Genomic DNA, 25,309 nt, shown 5'->3' with positions numbered 1-25,309 from the left:
AGGGTACGCGGCCAGGTGTTTACTGCATTGTGCGTCTCTGGCAGAGGTACTTTTTGAGCAGGTTTCGTAAAGGACATGAGTTGAATGCGATCACAAGTACGAGTCATCATCTTCTGGGTATGATTTGATCCAGACATTACAAGTCCAGATAGAACATGAGCTAATCCGCTTCTGCAATGTTTACGTGTCTTATATCACAATCCAAGGGACACAAAGAAAAAGACACATTTTTAGAAAGAACAATAATAATTATATACGATCTAATGCTGAAGATTGGTTTCAATAAATTTAGATTTAAATGGATTAATTCATTTTCAAGGTCAACCTTAAATGAAACCTTTAATATACATGCAATTTTAAGAAAGAATGGTGGAATTTTGATTTGTTTGAAATTACTTTCATCAGATAGTACAAAAGTATTTAAATGCATTCTAAAAAAATCATTGGGGAATACATAAGTCACACATGTTTATATATGTATAAATATATATGTATGTGTGTTTACGTGCGTACATATATTTGTGTATATATATATATGTACGTGTTTATGTATATATATGTATGTGTGTAAATATGTGTTTGTGTATATTTATGTATATCTATATCTATCTATCTATATATCTATCTATATATTTATCTATCTATATATCTATCTATATATTTATCTATCTATATATCTATCTATATATATCTATCTATATATTTATCTATCTATATATCTATCTATATATTTATCTATCTATATATCTATCTATATATATCTATCTATATATCTATCTGTATATCTATCTATATATCTATCTATATATTTATCTATATATCTATCTATATATTTATCTATCTATATATCTATCTATATATATCTAACTATATATCTATATCTCACCCCACACAAGTTATGTAAATCTGCACATGAGTGATATATAACAGATCTCTTAGAGTATATGTACCAAAGGGGCTGCTGACACACCAGCAGAAAGTCATCATTCTCCCTGTGGGTGTATATTGACTGATGACTTTCATTTTCACCTATCATTTCTCTGGCTAATTTTACACATTTCAATTAGTTCCAGGTATTCTTGAGTGAGCCTGTGATTAGAAACTGTGGCTGCTTGGCACTCACTGTCAAAGGTGCGCGTTACATCTACTGTCATTCTTACATGATTGTATACTTTCTGGTTGGCGTTAGGGGTGTTACAACTGTTGTTGCAGCCATCCTCTATGGTCGTATCTAGATTCTCCCAGCAATGTGATGAAGATGACACTCTCTGAAGGGATAATGACATGTAAGCGGGTTTCTCAAATAGATGTCCCCCACATTTAATCCCACCCAACGCCTTGTCAGTGGCATGCGAATCTCTGAGAAAGAAAAGCAGTGTTATATACAGATAAGATTGGGCAGCTAGGTTTTTCCAGTCCGTCAGGCTGCAGCCACTGTGATGCACAAAGAGACAGTTAGTCAGAGTGGCCAGTTCTCAAGCAGACTGGAACAAATACTAACATCGGTGTACACGCTAAACTATGGCAGTGGGTGGCACTAGAATAACCCTGTTAAAAGTCAATGAACTTTGTCATGTTACGATTTGAGCTATATTGAGATTGTCATGGTTTACTATGTTTTCAAGCCATCTAGTCCATTCTCTCTGGCAACCAAAACTGAATTTAGCCATGCGTGTGGGCTGTCAGCATTTTTTCTTTGAATGACAGACAAAACCTTTATCGTATGCATCTTTGGGTGTCTATTGTTAGCCAATGAGTAATAAGCACAAAAGGCGGATTCTAAATTTTGTGAAGTGGATGAAAATATATTGTATTTTCCGGACTATAAGTCACATGTTTTCCCTAGTTTGGCTGGGCCTGCAATTTATACCAAAGTGCAACTATGTTTCATTTTTTTTCTCCCACTATGATAGCCAATATCTTACATAATTTCTTTTGTTTTGTTTTTAACGTTATATAGATATTTTGTCTGTTGTTCCCTATTTTACTATTACTGCAATGTACAATGTATTCCGTTGAAACACCATACGCTAAAGAGTACTAATACTTTAAAGATAATGTACATTGGTCAATCTGGCCATACTTGCTGTGCATACAAGATAAAATCATCTGCAGTACAGTAATCTCATAAAGTGGTTCCAGCATGCTATTGTTACTTACTTATTATAGAGTATGTTAAAGTCAGATGTGTAAAATATCAAGGTGGCAAGTCTGCAGCTGAAAAGGTACTGCTTTATCTTCATAAGGTCACAGCAGAATCATGAAGGGCAGTTTGATAAAGAAAAAAGATTTAGAAAAGTGAATTAGTTCAGCCATGAAGGGAATTGAGTAAGTGACCTGGCGCTAAGCTGGCTGGTTTGAACAGCTGTCTGAAGAAGTAGAGTCCCATTAGTCTTTTGTTAAATAGGGGATTTGAAACTGTTCTTAGGTCTAACATTTATGGGATTAAAACAATGGAACTATAGATTGACCAGGGCAGTGGTTCAACTACTGTCAAAGGCTTTAAAAACTAAACAAAACAACAAAAATCCTATGATAATGCCAAAATAGAAAAGCCTTTAACACTTACCTGCCTTTCTACATAGAAAGTCACCACACATTGTTCCAATGCTGGGTTATTGTGACCTACAGCCAAGAGAAAATAAAAGTAAAACAAATGTTAAGCAGTTGTTGCTTCATGTTAACAAAACCTTGGGAATTGCTATCAATATAATATTGAACAATATAACTTTGATAAAGGATAGTCCTGATAAAATCAGATTTCTTCATCTCAGTATTCTCATTCAATTGTACGCATTGTTATGTCTCTTGGGTGTATATGTATGTATATAATCACATGTGCACACGGCTCTGCAATTTATTAGATAAGTAGTGAATGAGTACTGAGGCGTGATTATAGACTCCAAACAACAGGAAGCCATAATCTTTCCTTTATTGCCTTGCACAATATTTTTTTTCATATGAAAAATGTCAGTATCCCTAAAAAAACCCTTGTATGTTGTTGTTGTAGATCTTAAGTCATGTGAATAGTCTTGAAAAAACACAATTTGACCTATCTGAATTACAAACTTGAGTTGCTTAAAAAAAGATACAACAAAAAATTGGTGGCGACCAATCCTATTCCATATACTATATGTACGAATATTGTTTGCTGTCCTCTAGAACGGTCAAATAAGGAAATATAAATGCAAAAAAATAATTATCACCCTCTAGTTTTTATGCAAATACGACTATCGACAAGCCTGGCACTTAACACATATTGAGCCGAGGGTGATGAAGGAGTGTGAGTGCAGGAGGGAGATAAGTGGTAGAATTGAGAGGAAGAATTGGTCAAACAGACAAAATGATAAAATAGAGAGGAGAGGCTAAATAGAATTAAAAGGAATAAAGGACAAAGTGGAAAGAAAGAGTGATGGCTAGTTCATTATGCTCTCTTTTCTGAACCAGCAGATAGAAAGTAGTATAAAGTCATGGATTCTATGTGAATACGTTTATGAAGGCTGACCGGTCTGATTCGTTGTGTGGGCTGCTTGAGTGGCTCTTTACGAACAACGAGCACACAACCCGTGTGCTTTCCACCTCCACAGATAGGCTTCTTGAATATTTATACGAGCAGTTTTTAATGAGTTGACACATCTGCTCAGAATGGCGTACATATTCTCACGTTTCGTGCAAGCTTAGCAGCTATTCCGCCGTCAACTCATTCCTTATCAGTATGCGGTGCTGTGAACCATTCTGTGGCCAGGTCGCATCTCCAGGGCTGAGAGTGGTCGGTGCGCTTTCTCAAAAAGCTACGAATGGTTTTAACATCGTTACAAGGCGTCTTACTGTTCAATCGACGTTGGGACGGACATGTCTCATAGCAGAGATCAACACTAAGATGACTCGTTATTTCTTTTAGCTTCTATTAGAGAGACACTTCACCCCCGCTAAAAAAACAAATGTAAATGTCAATTCCAAAAATGCATCAGGAAGCCGATCACAAGCTTTCCAACCAAAAAGGTGGTCTATTGCACAGTCATGTAGTCAAGATGTGCACAAACCATTCTGCAGCCAGTGTGGATTTATGAGAGTGAGAGCAGTACATGTTGCTATAGGAACAGAGTGCTGTTCACTTAGTACATATTGTTTATTAACCAGCGTTGTACTGAAACTTTTGTATTTTGGCTCCCCATTCCGCTACCCAGCTGGGTGGTATCAGTGGATACTGGGCCGATACCACAAAAAATCCTTGTTGGTATTACCACTTAACACGTATATTCATCCGCCATTTAAAGAATAGGCCCATCCTTCACTCTCAAAAACATCCCACTTGTTTTTTATCATCTTCAGTGTTTGTAATCGTTGGCCATCTTGACAATGGTGAGCTGTTGCTTCTTTTAAAGCTGCGTTTGTAACTGCCTGTCATTTTTGAAAGGAAACCAGAGTTTGATTCTTGAAGTATACATATTGCAAAATATTGGCACGTTATTTGTTATTATTCAATGACACCTATGCCTGCATTTTCATGACACATCCATCCCAGTTCAAATGGATTGGATATCTACTGGTAATGTACTCATATACAGTATATTCACTTCATAAGGATGGGATGAACCACATGATTGTATAGCGATCATTTTAATGGCACTGAAAGAGTTAAAGAATCTTCATGTTTGATTGAATGACTGATATGTTGTGTGTGCGTTGTTGTGGCATTTGAATCCTGACCTTCATCCAACGGCTGGACAGTTGCAGGGATGTGTGTCCTTTTGGCTATTATGGTGAGATTTATAGCTGACATAAATTGGAATTTCGGAGCAGCGCCAATTACACCGCTGTGGCCTCCCATCACCTGCTTTGTCACCTTTGACAGCAAAAAATATGAGCCATGTTGGCCTTGACATTCATTAATGACTCACTTCATTGTTCATATGGGCCCACTTAGTACCTGCTTTTTCTGTTCTGTCTGAGTAACTACCCGAGACATTGTGTTCTTACCTAATTGGCCAATGCCTCATTGCATCTATGAGGAATCAGTCCTAAAAATATTCATGATACTCCAGTGCTTTGACAATTCTGTGCATTTGAAGGAAATGTGTCCTCATCCTTCACCATTTTGCATTGTCCTTTTCAGTTGAGTATTATTTAAAAGAGTTCTCTTCAAGTTAAATGCAATAGTTCCTCAATATTAATTGGGTGCATCGCCAACTTAGTCAGCTAGTTGTTTAAGTAAAACATCTTAATCATTTCAACAAACAAAAACATAATACGCTAGCTCGTAATATCCTTTTTTGCCTTGTTGATTAATGGCGTGGTTGTCTTGTAAAAATCATATATATATGGTTTTGTATATGTATATATACACATATATATACACATATATACATATATATACACGTATATACACATATATACACATATATACACATATACATATATATATATATATATATACACATATATATACACATATATAATACCAAGCCCAATTAAAACTTGTTGAAATGTTGTTGGTTGTTTCTATGACTTTGTGAGTCATAATGTGGGGGCCTGTGGGCTTTTGGTCTGCTAGAGACTATCTGCAGTCTACCCGTGTGTAAATGATACGACTGCTGTGTGCGCTGGTGTGTCTAATAGCGCAAATGGTGGGTGAGATGCGAGGGCTGTCTGACAGGGAAATAGTAACATTTAGTGTACGTTGGGATATTTACACTGGACTGTCCGGAAACCTGGAGTTTTGTTGGAATTAGTGTCACACTCTATGGGTGCTGTAGCACAGTGTTTTCCAACCACTGTGGCGTGATTATTGATGGACAAGGATTTATGAATTGTAATATTCTGAGAGAAAAATCTGGGATTAAAATCGAACTAATATGAGACTAAAATTTAAAAATATTGCATCATAGATTGTACAAGAATCAAATCATAAAATGTTGAAATGTATTTTGTTGCTTATTTTTATGTAATGAAGTTGTTTCACGGGCTTCAACTTTTGTTGACATTAAGTCTGTGACCACTGACATTTATGTAAAGTCGTTGGTGGTATAATTACAATTGACATATAGTTCTTCACTTCATCACTATAGATCCTCTTGACTATAGATTCATGTGTGAGTGAGTGTTCAAGTCTTTGTAATATATATTGTGTATCTCTGTGTCCATCAACTGTGCCTATATGTGAGTGCATGTAAGTCTCTTTTAATTGTTGCCATGGAAACAGAGTGCTGCCAGCCAAGTCCAGATTCATCTCGAGCTCTCGCGCCCTCTCTCACTGTGTGATTGGCTCTCTCCTGTCCCTCCTTCTTGTCTGTCTTAAATTACTTTTTCCTTTTTTTTGTCTTCTCTTGTCGTGTTTTTCCTCTTTACTTTCATCTTTCTTGTATCTCATCAAGGTCCTCTTTGGTTTACGCTCCTTGTCTTTCCTCCCACTGCGCCCTTCTCCCTTTTTTGTCTTTTTCTCGCCTCAGCCTCTTATCATCCCCTTATAATTCCTTCCCTCCCACCTCTCCCTCCTTCCTGGGGAGGCGTGTGCAGTTGACTATTAACACAGGGACCTGTAATTAGTGCTGACGAACCCCTGGCAATTAGTTTTCCCTAAAGAAGTTGTTCTGTCATCTCCACATAAGTCCCTTTATCTTTCTCACATTATCTGTCCTGTTTTTCTCATTCTGTCTGTCAATTTTCGTGTCATTAGCTGTCAGCTTTTTTAGCCAAATGATTGTGTTTTGGTTCTTTTGTTCCTACCATTTGCCTACTGAATACATGAACAAAATGCAGTAGATGCACACAATGCGCTATATTTATAAGTAGTTACACCACCACTGTCCTGGGTATGTCAGCCCACAAAGCTGATGCGAACATGTTCCCACCGACTATACACCTACTCTGATAATACATATGCTGTTATATACACTTCATTAAATACTATATCGCATGTGAAAAACATAAAAAGTATATTCATTAATCTATCTATTTTTGAAGGATCGCAACTTTTTAGTTTTCCAGCATTTTCCATTCCAAAGACACAAAACAGGAGTCTTTAATTTAAATAAACAGTCACATAATGACATTTTTAAAAGTCTTAATTGAGTTAAATACTTTCAAGTCTTATAAAATGCCCTAAGATTTATTCTAACTTCTGTATGCCCATCCATCCAGATGAATTCCACACTGTTCACCAGACAAACTCAAGGCATATAAAGAGCAACATTTTTCCTACACAACTATAATGGGGTGAAAAGGAAAAACCTTTTCACGAGAGCACTTTGGTGTACCTTTGGTGAACTGCATTTTTAGGGGACTGAAAACGCAAAAAGCAAAAGTGAGTTTTGGGTGATATCATATTTCCGTATTCTGGAAAAATATTATTTTCCAGTGAAATACTGATGACGTCAGCGCTCCTAAATAGTGATTGTTCACATAGTAACCTTCTACTTGGCCTAACTGCGTTCAATGCTATTCATGACTATTTACTATGCTCATTACAGAAAGTCATTTCGAGCAGAATAGAACAATTCAGCGCACCCATTAACTTTTTGGTGCACCGGAGATGCGGCGGGGAGATTGAATGTGTAAACGAGACCTGGGAGGACCTCATTGTTTGAGGTTTCATGCACTTTTGTGTTTCTGTAAGCGCCCAGATTTACTCAAACAAAATGTACACACCATTACTGAGTTTAATTCTTACCAAGATTTTATGCCCCTAACAGTTGAATGAATCTCTGTAGTCTCTATATTAACAATATAAAGTCATTTATTGAATAAGAATCAAACAAGAAAAACACATTTTATCATAATATTGTTTATCATTTAGTCTGAAAGCCCTGTTTTTATTTGGGTCTGCATCATTCTGTCCATAGTGCAAGTAAATCCTAGTGAAAGATAGCTTTTGCTATATGTATTGCTTCACCAAAGTCTTTCTGTGAGGAAACCATTTTTGCTTTCTTTTCACTCCCATTCATACCGGGAGCTTCAGGAATCAGTTCTGATCTATTATTATTTTCCCCGAAAGATTTTAAGAGCCAAAACTCTCACACCAAGCGACTGAATGACAAGGGTCAATAGGAACAAAGCAAGTGGTTACGATAAATCAGTTATAGTCCAACTTCTGTCTCCTATTTTTCTTGCTTTTAAAAAAGGCTGTTTGTCCTTAGGATTAGTTTTTGTGGAGGGCTTTGCCCTATCCACAAAATGGCAACAATAAACAAATAATCATAACTGCAGACTCAAAAACAACATCAACAACATAACAACCAACCTTATGGAAAAATCTTCCCAAAGCTTTATTCCTAACAAGTCCAGCTGCCTGTCATGACACTTAAGTCCATGTACGGTGCTGTACATAAACACCATATGTTGACATTTTTCTCCAGCTGTGTTGCTTTTCTCTTTTTCATTCTTTGATTTCTCCTTCTCGCCATCTGTACCCTTTGTGCTTCCAAAATTATAAGTGACAGTCGAGAGTGACGGACAAAAAAAAACACAACAACTTTTTGACAAACTAGGCCAAAAGGGTGATAACAGTTTAAAGGTGGGAAGGGGAATTATATATAGGCAACTGTCAATCATTTCATGTCAATTTTTGTCACATTATCATCATCCCATTTTCCGAATTGACTTGTTTCCAAGTGTTAAAGGAAAAAGCATTTCAGAAGCTCTTTTTGATATATAGTGGTAACTCTGCTTACGAAAATTAATTGGTTCCCGAAGTAGTTTCATAACTTTTCGTAAGTAAAAATGCATTTAAATGGGAAAATTTAAAGACCAGCAAGGTCTTGGGAGCTAGCCAATGGGAGACTGACTCTATCAGGGCAATTTTTCCCATCAAAAAGTTTTGTATGCTGAATATTTCGTACATAGAGGCAAAACCATCGTATTGTTTCTTTACGGTAGAAGTGGCATTCCTATTTTCCCTTTCTCTCTTTTTCTGCCAAGAAGATGGTATTTTATCCAGAGGGAGAATTCATGTTCTCCATTATACATATACCATAATGTTACTTCAGAGAGTTCCACATCCATTATTGATTGCAGTGCTGGTTCTATGTAAACTATATGGCATCATATCATGTAAGAGTGTTTTATGCACTATTCATGTATGTCAAGTGTGACCTTTTTCTCCGATCTCTGATTTTGTGTTTCTAGCTTATTTTCCACTGAGGCTGCAACTCCTTCTTCACACTTTCCCAATGGTGCCTGTGGAAAGACAGACATTAACATGCACTAATTCACATAAGCCATGTAGCCTCCCAACAATCCACTTTACGCAATCAAAGTTGCATGATTCTGTGTTCACTTCTGTCTCCTATTCCAACCTCTTTTTCTCCCCCTTTTGTGACATTTCTTCTCTCCATTTTCTCTTCAGGTACTTCTCACCACCTTCTCCACCATGCCTGTCAGCGGCTGCCCCTCCACCCTTCGCATCCATGCCGGGTTCTGCACCTGCCCCCCCTCTGTTGTACAGGAGCAAGGGAGGCGAGTCCGACACCTCCACCCACCCTTGCCACCATCACTGCCCTGCCACGCCGTCTCACTTGGTGTCCTTCTCCTGCTACTTTGCCTTCTTCACCTGCCCCCTGCTTGTCAATCACGGAGAGAGAAGGGCGGTGGAGGAGGTGGCGGTCACTACATTCCCATCCCTCCTCCCCCTCCGCACCATATGGCTCTGCCCAACATCCTGCGTGGCCTAAGCATCGCCGTTGTCCTGGTGGGTAACTCCAGTGAGATGGCGCTGGCCGGTGCTCGTGAGAAGGAGGACTTCCTGCATATGGCGCCCAATGTCGAGATCCTTACCATGAACGAAACAGACCCGAAAAGCATCATTAAAAGCATCTGTGACTTAATGACGGAGCACTGGTTACAAGGTGTGGTGTTTGGAGACGACACTGACCAGGAGGCCATTGCCCAGATTCTGGACTTCATTTCGGCTCAGACCCACATCCCCATCCTAGGAGTCCGCGGAGGTTCGTCCATGATCATGGCTGCTAAGGTAATACACAAAACCTTCCAAAGTTTACTTTTAATGAAACTGCTTAAAGTTGGCCACATTTATAGTATATATATATATATGGCTTCATTTTATTATTTGTGCTTCTTGAATTCAGTTTCCTTCTACTTAATCAGTCTTCAGGCAGGCTTAATATTTATGAATACATGGCTAATATCTGATACCTTGTGATTGTGTAAGTGGCAGCTGAGTACTTTATAGCGTGCTGTGGAGAACCACATTGAGAACAAGTCGTTTCTTGGAGAGTTAAAGTGGCTTTGGCTAATAAATCATTTGTTTGTGGTTCATAGGGTTGTTTTCAGCGCTTTCAAATATGCTGTTATCTGCAATGCTATATATCTGACTCTGCCTGGATCTAGAATTTGAGCATTTTCTTCAAATTCCTCATCCAGTTCACACTTGTGCAGCCATCTGCTTGAAATAATAACTATTGGAATATGCTGAGTAGTGTGGTGTCTTATGCTTATAGTCGGCTAGTTGGCATGTGATTTTAGTGCCTCGGGTAGGCAGGTTGCTTTTCCACCCACTGAGCCACTTTCTTCCAGGTTTTGGTGCCATCAGGTCCAGGTCCTCAGTTGCAACAGCACACAGATGAGCTTTAGTGACAAGTCGGGGTCAGCGGCTGCCACTAAAGCTCGTGTTTCTGCCCCTTTTGATTAGAGAATTATGGAGAGAGATAGAATGGCACAATCCTCTTCCATTTTCAACTGTTTTCATCACAAATTTTTTCTCACCCAGTATTACATTTTCAGATCTGGTGCTTTTTCACCTGACCTAACTAATGACTGCTTGTTGCTAAAAGCAACTCCCAAAAATGGATGTATCTGTAATGTGTGTCAACATTATCGACACTGCAGTATTCATTATTTTTTATTATTATTAAAGGACCATTTTGTCTGTGAAGTAAAGTGGAAAAAGCACCATTTTGTGGCATAAGGTTGAAATAGATTTCCCCCGTCACCAGCAGAGTCCACCTCTCATGAGAGCTTTCTCCGGGTGTTATCAGGACTTAAGAGAGCTAAGACAGGGCTGCATTAAGGCTTTTCCCCAAACAGATTTGTGTTCGACTAATGGGCTGAGACAATTCTCTAGCGTAAATACGATAGGACTGGCGGAAGGGAGGAAACAATACATGGGGAGTGAAGAAATTCAAGGATGAAATGAGGTGGTAAAAGTTATAGGAGACCAGAAAATAGGGTCTTAGGAAAAAAACACGTTATTACACATGGAAAGGAGGGTAGTTGACATGGCATGAATCTCAAAGAGAGAATTTCAGCACTTGGATTTTTGCATTATATGGAAAATAGAGGTGAATAGGGGAACAGTACAAGACGGTTCCATAAAATATATATCTTAGTTTGGCATGACTTGGAGTCTCATGTGAAGAGTCAAACTGAATTAATATTGTAGGTTCAACTCATATTCATTGCCAAGATGCAGTGTATGTGTAATAAAGTAAAAGACTTGTACAGATTATGAGACAGAGAATAGTACTCTCATTTGGTCTTTTGAACAAACTGAGGTTTATGAATAATTCCTAAACAATTGGAGAGAAAATGTTGTCGTATGTTGAGGTAAATTAGCAGAATACAATACACCAATGGTATAGTTGTTCACTTGCCTGCCTTCATTTACTTTGGTTGAGCAAAAATACCCACAGTTGTTGATTCAAATATGGAGTGGAAACACAATAACATTTAAAATATGAGTACATATTGAGTAGGTGTCACATTGGTGGAAAGAAAAAAAATCATAAATATATCCAAACATTCAAACAAGGCAATATCCTGAATATTCTTTCATTCATTTATTTTTCTTACTGCTACACTCTAGGAAATTTTATGTTTGTAGTGGATTCTTGGATTGTGAGAGTTTGTTCCTTTGTGACATTTGAATTTGGGCCATAACAGCACAAAGTGGTGGTAAGAATGCAATATTTAAGACAGCGCTTTTTGTACTTTATTTATTTTTTCAACATTTAACTTTTCATATAATATATTTAGAGATTTATTTAAGACTTATGAAATGATTTTTGGCCATTTAAAAAACACTATATTCGCATTTTTTGGCAGTCGACGGAACTTTAGCATTAAATTTAGAGTAAAAGCCACTACTCCTTGCTTAGTCTAGTCTAGTGTATACTAAAATGATGGATAATAGTCTGAAGTGCAGCTGTGCTCATAAGATTAGGAAGTAATCCAGCAGTTTAAGGCTGTACATGTCCTTGTAAAACTGCATTCGTTCCAAATTGTGTATTATTAACTTGCCAGTTACCAGTCTTGAATGCATTGCCGTTTTCAGCACCACTCTGCATCTCGTCCAACTAATAGCATGTTTGCATCCGTAATCAGCACATCTAAAGCTTATGGCTAATGTTCATATCACAAAGACACGCTTAGCCATTTTTCTTCGCTTGTCTAGAAGGTATAGCTGTGTAATGGTACAAATAGCTGTAGTTGTCGCAGATCACCCCAAGGCTACTACATTCTATGAGCAGCCAGATAATCTACGAGTTGCTGCCGCTGAAGGATTCAGATAACATCCACTCCTTCGCATGCTTTAAATGCAAGCTCATCAGCAATTAAAAAAAAAACAGATAACGCAGCCAAGCCTGATGACCTGGAGGAAAGTGTACTGTAATATGAATAACACATGCATGCACGCAAATTCTATATATGCTGGCAAACTTGAGGTTTGTGCTGGGTTTACACCCACACATTAGATGATTACATGCAAAAACGTGTGTTTGGAGGCTACTGTATGAATTTAAATGGCATATTCAATTTTTTTTAGGCAGGTCAAACAGAGTAATCAATCAAAACGTATTGATTTTCGAGCCGAGATCTTTGTAAATGATGACATTCTGTTAATGCCACAATGCGTGCATTTTTGGCGGAAAATATTTTCATCTTTGTTGGTCAATTAGTTGTCAATTCAACCATTAAGAACTCCTTAGCTTCGGAGAAAAATAAACTAAGGTTATGGGCCATTTGACTTTGATCACATGACTAGGGGCCATATTTGCTTACACTAAGATTTCTGGTACTTACTCGGTAATTAGTCGCAATGTTGTTCTGCAAATAAGATGGGAGTTTCGTAAGGTGACGTCCACTGCCGCCCTAAAAATTCAGATCGTTAGAAAGACAAATGGAGCTTTTAAAGAAGTACTTTTTTGGGAGTATTCCAAGCAAATTACCCTGAACTATGTTTCTTGCGAGGAACATTAGTCCTGGCGTTCAAGAGTGGCTTTCTTGTAAGTCATTGGCATTACATTGTTTTCTTGTCAACATTAAGTAATCTGTCCATTCTCTGTACTCAAGTTTAATATTTTGTAGTTAGGACATTTAGATTGTTTTTTAAATGGAACACAAAGACGTGACTGTTTATAGGTCACAACCTATACGTACGATGTCTTGAATGACAATAAGAAAAATACTATGCAATGTAAAATTAAGGAAAAATGAGATTTAGCACAATAACCACTTCAGCTGTTGCTTCAGATCGGCTTGACAGATTGACTTGTTTCAGCGTGAGTCTGGATTTTGATCAAATCACAAGTTCTCTATTTTCATCCATACTTTATGTCAATGTCATTTAAATTCTTCATCTCCGCTAAAATGAAATTGGGACCAGTAACTATGTAGCTCCAGAGATTTTGGCCGTCATCAGATTGTAAAAACAGATTCTATTTTTTCTGATTTGTTTGAATACACCAAAAGGATACATTCCAGTTCACAAAAAGTTCAGAAATCGACCAAAAATTGATAATGACCAAGATGGAATTGACCATTCTTGTCAGAAAAGGAAATTTGTAGATGTGATGACTGTGTAGGTTTGTCATTTGGAAGGTTAATTCAAAAAGTGTCAAGCTAAAGTAATGTAAATATATAATTATTTTTATTTTTTGATTTTATAGGTTCAATTTAACATGTTTTTTCCCCCAGTTGGTCTGAACATAAATGTCCCTGTTCTCATTTCCCCCAATTAATGTCCTAGAATAGGGCCCATTGTTGTGCTAATCGCAGAGGTACTGAACTCATTTAATATAATGTGTCTCCTGCTCGGCACCACTTCATACTTGCTTAAACAGACGCAATTAGTGGCATTTGTAAGTGATAAGAGTCCTTTTGGTGCCTTTTTAGCTTTTCATGTCTTACTCTCAGTTCACACTTTGGTTGCTCCATCTTTTATGCTCCTGTTCTGTTCATTTGGGTCATTTTTGGATATGGTAAACGGGCATAAACTTTTAGTGAAAGTGGATTTTAACCTGCAAAAATGTGCTAAATTTTGACATGGTATCCAATCGTGCAATTCTTTTCATTTGTCTGCTGTGAATTGAAATGAGTTCATCACTAGTGGACTTCCATTCTATTTGAACTGGGAAGGTGGCAGTGAAGTAATATACTTTTCATTTTTTTGTGATCTGTCCTAGGTTTAAATGGACTGGATATCTAACCCTGTTAATGACAGTTAATGACTTAAAAACTGAGCTAGTTTTCCTTTATCATCACTAAAGATGTTAGTGTAAGTTCTGTTTTTCTCCCCCTAAATATTTTTCTTCATTTTTCTCAGTATGGTCTTCAATTTGAGATTAGCCTGACCATATTTTTTTCACAGTGTAGCTCTAAGTAGAAATCCCAATAAAGGGACAACTGTAAACATGGATGTATTGAGATGTTGGAGTTTAATTTGAAGGTCAACCAAATGTTGTAATACAATTCCCGTTAAAAAGGCCAACTAGCATCAATAATGAAAGTTGTAGTTTGAGGAAGCTAATACTATAAGTGAGCAAGTCATACACTTTTTTTGCAAAGAAGAAAACAAGGAAAACATATCCTTGACAGTAGGTGAAGAAGTCACAATCAACAAATAGCACACAGCCAAACAAAAGACTTTTTTGCATGTCGTTGTTCTATTTATTTATTCAATAGAAGTAAAGTTGTATCTTTAAAAAAAATCCCTATATCCATAAGAATCCATACCTTTTAATTTACACAATTCTGAACTATGACTAGTGAGGTTTTCAGGCAGTTCCAACATTGCTATATCAAAGTCAGTAATTCAGCATCAATAATCCCTCCTCTATCTAAGCAGGCAAAAATATTCAAAATCCTTATCTTAAGATAAAAGAATAGATCAGCATACTTTTAAGAAATCTGGCTGGAAGGCTCTTATTGTCCTGGTTTAGAAAATGTGACAACCCGCTCTGTGTTGCCCTTCCTGGAGAGTGTCCCAAGTGATGTACAAATCCTAAATATATGTGGCCTATTTTCTAACCTCGTTGGTCTCAATTTTCTCCGGTCATTTGAAACTTACCCCATAACTCTTTTTCTACCACCTCCTCACATAAATCCATCAATTTCACTCCGAGCATCAAATCCTTTGTTTCCCTACTCGTCTTTTATATAAGAATGGTAGATTTCTCCCATGCACTTGATTGACGTTGACTATCAGAATGAATCTGTTCTCTTGGAAATAGTAACAAACTATATACAAATAACTGTAACAGCAACACACACCTGAATCATTTTGAAAATGTTCATTATAAATGTATCACAGTGCCCTAATATGTATTTTGGCAAGATACTACCAATGAGTGGACATATGGTGTAGTATTTCTGCAGTATATCTGAATCCATCCATCCACCCACTCTACTTTCCTTCCATATTTGTTTTCCAATCCTTATTCTTCTACCAAAGTCATTTTTTCTCTCTGTTCTCTGGCTTGCTGGTAACGCCTGGTTCATGTTGGGGCAGCTCACAGGAGGCAGACCGAGAGTGATTTGCAGCAGATGTGCAAGTGTTAATTCACTCGCTACCGCCCACCCAACAAACACACTCTCAGCCTCCCCCCTCTGTATTGCTTCACCATGTTCGCATGCCAGCGGAAGACAATAGAACGAAATACATTTTGTCAGCAGTGCATTCTTCACACAAAGAAAGTGCTGTATGAATCTTATCCATCATTTCTTTTTGTTTCCAATGCACGGCTTCACTCTCACAACTGCCTGGCCCCCCATTCTTCCTTGTCTAAATCCTCCTGGTGCTGGACCAGCCGTGACCCATCCCATTCTCTGCTCCCCCAACATACTTGTACCACTCCATCCCAGCCCACCATTCGCGTCTCCAGGCTCCCTATGGACATGCACTTGTACCACACTCTGCACACATACCCCTCTTTTTTTCAACCACATGAAAAAGTCTTTTTACTTTCCCTTCACCTCTCTTCCCACAAGACACTGAATACACAGCAGTCGTTTCCTTTTGCCAACCCGATTTGCACCTCTAACCACACCTGCGCTCCAGCCATAAAACCAACATTACTATTATCAACAAGCAGAGTTTTTTTAACTAAACACCTTGCTTAACACCATCTTGGTTGCCATTGACGAGAATGAACACCCAACCCGTTTGATTTGGGAAGATGGCAGCGAATTAACGTTTGTTATTTGCCTGCCAACCTCAAAGTTCAAATGATTTGGATGTCGACAAGCGATAAACAAATTTAAATTCTCATCAGAAGGATGAACAAAGCCAGATAATTGGACATCTATCATCAACAATGGTTTGAAAGAATTGTGCACCCTCATTTTTCCCATCTTGTTTGGATTATTCTGGTGATTTAAAAATCTGGACTTGGTAAGATTAAAAAATACCGTATCTTCACGACTATAGGGCGCACCCTCAATGAATGACACATTTTGTTTTTTTCCCATATATAAAGCACACTGGATTATAAGACGCCCTGTCTATTTTGGAGGAAATTCAAGACTTTTAAGTGCGCCTTATAGTCAAGAAAATACAGTAGATAATTTCACTTCTCATTGTTGGAACCCTGGCTGTCAGCGGGCCATTTAAAACCTTAAATATATTTTTTTCAATGGTTGAACAATCCATCACCTTTGTAATCAAAACCTTCTTTGTTCCCGTCTATTATTTAAAATGAAACTAAGCACTGCAGCCTGTAAATAAATTTCAAAAATATATTATTGTTGCGAGATTTTTAAAGGTTTTAAATACTCATCTAAATAGGTGTCTTTTGAAAGGCATTGAATCGTCGGGGTGCTGGAGCTTATCCAAGCCAACTGTGCCAAATTTTTGCATTTATGGCCGCGTCACCTCTAGCGGGTCCCCTCTATCCAAATGGCGTTTGTATGGCTGATATGGACTGTTAAAGGCGAGTGTTAACGGAAACCAATCAACTGTCTCGTTCACTTCGTATGCTTCCGGCCTGAGTGGCCTCCAATTGCCGTGTCCTGTTTCTAGTCAACCGCTACAAGAACAAGGTCACATGAATTACTTGCCATTGAGGGACAAAATACAGTAATTACATGGTTGAAACCGAAACGGCAAACAGTTTTTGACAGGGGCACGGGGTCATGATAGCCGTCAGGTGTGTGATGTGTCGTTATGGTACTGCACACCGTTATATATTTATGCTCTGACACAGACAAAAAACACTTAATAGATGCCAAATATTAACGTGCATGGTCATGCTGGATTTGGTAACTCTTCTCTATGAATTAATCCTTTCAGGCAATGTTTTTTTCTCTTAAAACCTGATTTGTCGGGAGTAAGGCATCTTTGAAAGTGTCAAAAATAGCTGATTAATTCAGTTCCACTGTTGTGGTATATTTTCTTGATAAAATTCCAAATCATACTTATTATACTAATGCACCCCTTGAAACAAAATATTATTGTAGTTTTAATCTACTTCACAATTTTCTATGACTTTAATTCAATAGTATGCATACACGTATTTCAAAAATACATTTGGATTCCAATGCAATTCATTCTTTCTTACATGGTATTGTCTCATTTGTGTGACAAATACAAATACACAGTTCTAATAATTCCAAGCAGCATTTTTCCGCTTCCCCTCTCATCATTTCCACATTCTTTTCAAAGAACATTGCTGATTATGGCCAAGAGCAAAAGTATAACTCACTCACTGTGCACTAAGTGGTTCATTTATTTCATCCTAAACTCTGTCTATGTACACTCACTTGCCAACTAATGAGATTCAAATGCAAATGCTGTATTAATAATAATGCCTTCAAAAGGGCAATAATGCCAGGTTTGATTGACACACGCCGACCCGTACCAAAGTAAGGTAACCCCCGTGTCAAAGTGGCGGCCCGGGGGCCAAATTTTGGCCCACCACATCAATTTGTGTGGCCCGAGAAAGTAAATCATGAGTGCCAACTTTCTGTTTGAGGATCAAATTAAAATAAAGAGTATAGATGTATATTAAATTTCCTGATTTTACCCCTTTTAAAACCAATAATTGTAATTTTTCTATCAATTTTTCTGTGTTTTTAGTTCAAAAATCATTTTGTAAAATCTAAAAATAGATTTAAAAAAAGCTAAAATAATCATTGTTTTAGATCTATAAAAACAACTGAATATTCAGGGATTTTAATCCAGTTCTTTTAATCTATTTATAAAAAAAAATCTAAAATGGTCCGGCCCACGTGAAATCAAGTTGACGTTAAAGCAGCCCGCGAACCAACCCAAGTCTGACACCCTTGCTCTACACTCTACATCTTAAATACATATAGTATTATTTTACTGGTGAACCTGAATTGATGCAACTCTTGCACATTCAGAAAATAACAAATGTCATTAGACGGACTAATACAGAAAATGGAGAAACGTCGGTATAAAGAAAAACAAACAATATTGAATGGACACATACAGTATATGAATGAAGACAGCAGTCTGAACCAATTACTCAGCATTATTTTTGCTGAAATAGTTGTTTTCTGATACATGCAACAAACAACATGCGCACAAAACAAAATCAGTCTATTTCTTCACATGCTGTAGATTTTCTGACACATGGAATATCAAGTATTCCAGTGGACTCTCTCATCTATGCAGGTGTTGAAGCCTATTTTTTTTTCTTGTGAGATGTGCTTGTTTGCACAAACGCTTTTCAGCCTTAGACAGATGCTAGGTGTGAAAACAAGCCAGTTGTCCAACACTGACACACTTATGTCTGTGAGTCCTACAAAAAAAGGTAAATAACAAGAATGTTAGACACAAATAAGACATAAGATGTCAATGTTTTATTATAGTGCAAAAGTATTCTATTAGTTTTTGGCCATTATTTAGTAGCAGGAAAATTCAATTTGGATTTTTAAATTTTTTATAGTGAATTTTAATTTACCGTATTTTCACGACTATAAGGCGCACCCTCAGTGAATGACATTTTTGTTCATATATAAGGCGCACTGTATTATAAGGCACACTGTCTATTTTGGAGAAAATTTAAGACTTAAGTGCGCCTTATAGTCGTGAAAATACGGATAATTGCTATTGATTTCCAGGTATGAAGCACTCACTCACTACACAGTCACCTCTGGAGCCAGCCATTGTTGATGTTTTGGATTTTTTGTATAAAATCTTGCAGTGGGGGAGGAGCTATATGATGGAAGAATTTGTAAACTAAGACGGCATCTGCATATTTAACAGTATTGTTTCAGTTCAGGCGATTTTGTTTTTTTAAGATCGGACAGTGGTGGTTTATGGTTTTCTGTTTTTTCCATATATAAGGCGCACTGGATTATAAGGCGCACTGTCTATTTTGGAGAAAATGTAAGACTTTTAAGTGCGCCTTATAGTTGTGAAAATACAGTAGTCCAAATGGATACGTTGTCTAGGAGTGAAAAACTAATTTAAATTCACAGCTAAAGGATTAAAATAACCACATGATTGGACGTCTATTGCAGTCAATGACAGTGAATGAGTTAAGTGTCAGAACCCAACACTTCTGGTTGCATTTTCTTGGCAAACATTTCCATTTTAGCTGTAATCTCTAATTGCAGTCGCAATGTTAGCTTGTTCTCATGCCAGAGATATTTGATTTTTTAAATATAAATGGTGTTTATCAATTAATCACCACAAAAGTATTCCAGGAGGAAATAAAACACAACACAGAAAAGATATTTTGGCTCAACCCCATTCTGTCTCATTGCATCTCATGTTTTTATTTTTTTAATATATTTTTCAAATCTTTTATTTTTTTATCTTGGCTGTAGCTTCTCTACCTCTTTTTTTTTTTTTTAAATCATGCGGGTTGAGGCAAGGTTAGCTCCTGTGAGGAATCTAAACATTGCTCGTCCCCTTTACTTGTTACCTGAAATTACCACTACTTTAGTCCTTACTCTCCATGTCTTTTATTATATCATTTTTTTTCATCTTAAATGGGACATGCCATAGGCCAATAAGTTTTTTAATTATTTGCGAAAATGATCAAGTAGTGCTTTAATCTAAAACTATGCAGTGTAAACACAAATAGCACACTATCTCAGGATTCTTAGGTGGATGAAAAAACTTCCACCGAGATGCCACATAGTAACTTAACACTTAAAATATTGAAACGAGGGTTAGGAAAATCAATGGCACTGATACATGATCAGTCACTGCACTCTGTGTAAAATTTCATAACACTGCCAACTGCATATCAATAAGTAATGTTTTTAGACTTCTAGTTCATTCTTAGCACTGGAAATTTAAATTTTACAATTTGATACCTGCACTAAAACACCTGACGTACTGCTAACCATTTTAATTGTCTTTTTTACCTCACTTCATTCATTTTATATGATTTTTTTATGACTAAGTAGTTATTTATTTAAGTTTAAAATATAATTTTACTTGTGTAATGACATTAAAAGCATTCAATTTAATTCAATTCAGATTTGACATCTAACCAGGTCAATGATACTGGAAAAAAATCAATGTAATAGTTCCAGACACAAAATAAAATCACAGACTTCAAACACATAAAAAAAACATCAAATATGAATCTAAAGATAATAATAAATAATAAATGAAACATGACTTCATGCATCATTTAAGTAGTTGAACTAAATGTACCTACCTGCACAGTTTTACACACTCGGTGTGTGTATCTTCATGTCCACTGAACCACCTGTTGATGCCATTAAATTTTAAATAGTCAAATTTCTCACTGGTGAAACGTGCTAGTAGTATATTACATTTATTCATGAATGGCAGAGCATACTCCTCCTGTTCAGTGCAACATGATAAGCATGAAAATGCTTCTTCAGGAAAGAGAAGAGTACGTTTACTGCAACTAGCCTAAATGTATCTTATAAATTCCCAGCCTATATATACGTAATGCAACAAAATTTATAAAATACACCCTTTTTTTTTTAAAATGATAAGACCGAATGCCTGGTGTGTTTGTAGTGTCATCCTTATTTCAGTTGACCATAGCCATCACTTTGTATTAGAGCTCTACATCACATTGACATTCCTCCCATTTTAAACAAAGCAATTATCATCATTTAATAGCAATCCGATAAAGCTTGAGTCAATAAAAAACAGGTCCAATTGGGCGTGCATGAAAACGTTTAAGAACGCTTCTAACTCTGTGTTTTTCTCTTCTTAGCTTTTTGATATTTTTCCAAAAAACATAGAATAATACCAGTGAAGAGTAACAAATTGGATTACGACTGTAGTAGAACTGAAATAGAGCTTCTTCTGCCATGACTGCTCAGTCCAATCTCTCAAAGGCAACATTGAGAGGACTAACTTAGCATGCCGTGATCCTATTATTTTTATTTATTTATTTATGGAATAAACAGTACTCCTTATCGTGTTTGCAGGTTCTGTTTTCCAAGTGAGTGCTGGTATGTTTTCACAAATATTGAAAACTTAATATGTCTAGGTAAAGTGCAGTTTTTTTTTTCTAAAATCACAAAACATGACTGCAGGTATTTAAATTTGATTTCATCCCAGAGAGCACTTTGCACAAATTGAAATTAAATGAGCCAATTAAGAAAGGAAGTGGTTCAATAAATATTCATCACCATTGAGATGATAGCAAATAGAAGGCAGCTGATTTTTAATAATTTGATTAATTTTGTTATGGCCGCTGATAATTGCGCTCTGTAGCCATTGTGGACAATTGTGTAATATTCATTATTTTAACAGTTTGCTTGGTAGATTTGTTTCCTTGAAATTCTACAGTTTTAGTCACACATTTGACTTGTTTTAATACATCCAGAACTCTCCCAAACTTCTCTTTTTTTTCATTTTTTGCACATATTTCAACTTCCAAGGAAGAGTGAAAATGTTAACAGAGATCCCACAATATGGCAATACAACAGTTATCAATAATGGAAATCAATCTACCATAATCTCCCATAAAATGATTAGCGAAATTAAATGACAAGCTATTTGAAAAATACGCTTTTTAAATTTTTTTACACTGTCGAGGACATTATGTAAAAAAAATCCATTACAAACTGAGAATATTTCAGTGCAGTGTTTCTGTAAATGAATACAGCAAAACTACTCTATTATTATTATTGCGGAATGTTTTTCCACTTCAATATTATGACATTTTTGTAAAAATATAGGTTTGAACTCATTGCCTCTCATTGGTAGACGTCCAATTCATTTAATCTAAAAGAACTGGCTTTGAATGCTGATGTTTGAGTGCCATTAACGGTTATGGACGTCCCCTTTATTTGAACTTGAAATTAAATTGTCATCCGTGAAGAGGAATAACGTGAATAGATGTTGAGAATATTGTAGTAGAAATTCTGGTCTTTTGGTAATTGTTTCTTTATTCAACAGTGACCTATTTTTAAAACAACTAAATGTATACATCTGGGATGCAAAGTATTGCAACGAATCACCAAATTGATATATTATCGCACTCTTATTAACCTTACATGTCACTTCAAGTAAAAATGGTTCTACTACACTGCTAATTTCCATAAGGTTCTGATCCTTCAAGCCGCACTTTGTAGTGTGACAACTGTATCGTTTTAACATTTCACATACTGTTGAATTTAAATTGCACGGGCTGCATATGGTTCTGAAGATCTTTTCTGAAACCACAATCCGTCCCTATAAAGAGGCAAACTGCAGCCCTGAGCAATGCCAAAGGTTGAGAGTATGTTTCCCCTCTAATGTATGCTGGTCTGACCTAGCAGATTCTCTGTGTGAGTTGGTTGATAACGTTAAAACCTTCTGGCTATAAGGTGACAGTCTATTTGGTAATAGATTAAGAACATTTGCCAGCAACTTTCATGATTTTGTAGTGGATGATTGCAAATAACACCAAAACTAATCACTTAGTTTAAGATTGACTTCTGTGATAGTGCAATGTTATGGACAAAGTCTGTTTTGACTATTAGACCCTAAAGTGGAATGTAGGTTATTGTCACTGATGCCCTGGAGCAAAGCAAAGTGTGAGCAACATGCCTGCTGCCTACAGTAATACTAACATACTGTTTAGTATCTAGCTTTAAAATGAGTGTTTTCAGCCCGCGTTTTTCTCAGATTAAAGGACATTGGCTTCATTAACATGTGAATTTAACAAAAAATCTAGCCTTGTCTAACGTATTCGAACCATTTAGAAAATGTGCATGCTGGTTTGAGTCTGGGATTGTTTGGATATAAAAAATGTGTGGTTTTGATGGTGAATTGCATTGGAAATGCAAAAATGTAAATACTGGCGATTGTTTTGTTTTTCCATTGGTCGTCTGCGTGTGCTTCGTACAAATAGAGAGTAGCATTCTCTTTTTGTTCCCCACTAATGGCATCCTCAGCAGGGCTATTACGATTGAAAACACGTTGCCACGGAAACACAGCTTGTCCCTGTGAATTAGAAGTATTTCACTCCTTCTCTTATCTGTGTTCACCCTCACTCTCGCTTCCTGCCACTCCACAAGGATTCTCAACCAGCGACGTATGCTTTTGCCATTCCGCTCTCGTTCGGCTCTTCTTCTTCTTCTTCACCTGCCCATGGCTAAACATGACAGGCCTGAAGCTTGATGTCTAAGGAGACGTGTACATGTACATGAAATAGAGAGAGAGAGAGATAGCAGCATCCAAACATTCTGGGGATGGAGCAACTCAAAAATAAATGTGGGGATACTTCAGGTTTTAAAACAACCAATGAGAGTAAAACAAGGCGAGGAGGAAAATAAATATCAGCATTGTCCCCCTAAAATAGGAGAACATAAGCATAAAAAAGGATTTATTCAGAAAATGTCCATCCACATAGCCAACTGTGAAAACCCATCCATATAAAAAAACTACAATGTCACTCAGTAAAGCACTGACCTCCACTAGGGCTGTTTGTTAACAAACAAAACAAGTAAAAAAAAGTGAAGCGTATTTGTTTGGCATGATGAGCACCGACAGAAATGTGCCATTTTCATTCTGTTGTAGAGAAAAAATCAAAAAATAATACCCTATAAAATACCTTGCAGGCACTTTATTTAGTTTATCACTACCAGACGTACTGTATATGTGAACTGGGAGGGGGGCAGTGAATGAACGTATGAATGGAATGCCCTCGCTCTTCAATAGGATTAGACGTCAATGGCAGCCAATGAGTTAATAAGGCATCAGTATATTTTTATTTTTAGATTATTTTTTCTCATCAAAGGCTGGTTAATAGCAAAAATTCCCAATACGTTGATCGTGATGTACTGGTGGACTTATCTTAGTTGTGTATTGTCGTCAATGGCAGCCAATGAGTTAAATATGTTTTTATATCTATTTATTTTTACTCCTCAAAACAGCCTAAAACCAAAATCTCTATTAGTCATGTCTATTGTTGTTAATGGCAGCCAATGAGTTAAATATGTTTTTAGATTTATTTATTTTTACTCATCAAAACAGTCTAACACCAAAATCTCCATTAGTCATGTCTATTGTCATCAATGGCAAAATATATAATGTATTGGGATTGGATTTTTTTGCCCTTTTGTACAAACCAGATTGATTGCATGAATTGGCCAGAATCAAAACTCTGAATCTGTCATTAAAACCCAGAAGAGATATTTCAGTGAAGAGCCTTCATAATACATTTGCATGAGAAAGACTTGATTAGAATATAATGAAGAGAAGAGGAATTAAAAGTAGAGAGTTTGAGTCCTGCCCCTCATATTGATGGATTATAAAATAGGGTGAGAAAACTGAGAGAAAAAGGAAATAAAGAGGAAGCCAAAGCGAGATAGAGATTGATTATGTTCTTCTAAGTGCTTCCGGCATGATTGGAACTGTACTGTCCTCCCGACTGGCCAATTTGAATTAACATTGGAGAAAGACTTATTGAGAGAGGGGTGAAATGGAAAAGCAGGACAATAGGGTTAAGAGTGAGAAGGGGGAGTGAGGGAAGGAGGTCTGGAGCAAGGGTAAGAAGGGGGCGGGCTGGCAAGGAGACAGAGAAGGAGAGTGAGGGTCTGGAGGGAGGACAGGGATAGAATAACTGGGTTCAAAAGTAGGACAGTGTGAGAAATGGTGATAGAAAAGGGGGAAAAGATGAAA

General features: G+C 36.9%; 1 protein-coding gene across 2 annotated transcripts in view; it reads left to right on the top strand.

Annotated features, from left to right (window-relative positions):
• The window catches only part of grin2ba (glutamate receptor, ionotropic, N-methyl D-aspartate 2B, genome duplicate a), a 112,185-nt gene that overhangs the window by 21,394 nt on the left and 65,482 nt on the right, over window positions 1–25,309 (top strand). For both annotated transcript variants that reach the window (XM_077733823.1, XM_077733822.1), the window contains exon 4: window positions 9,344–9,967. In XM_077733823.1, the coding sequence (XP_077589949.1) occupies window positions 9,344–9,967 (624 nt within the window). The remainder of the gene's footprint in view (window positions 1–9,343; window positions 9,968–25,309) is intronic.

Source organism: Stigmatopora nigra, chromosome 15 (assembly GCF_051989575.1).
Source record: "Stigmatopora nigra isolate UIUO_SnigA chromosome 15, RoL_Snig_1.1, whole genome shotgun sequence".
Taxonomy (NCBI): domain Eukaryota; kingdom Metazoa; phylum Chordata; class Actinopteri; order Syngnathiformes; family Syngnathidae; genus Stigmatopora; species Stigmatopora nigra.
The sequence above is the reverse complement of the archived record's forward strand: the minus strand, read 5'-3'. Positions and strand labels throughout refer to the sequence as shown.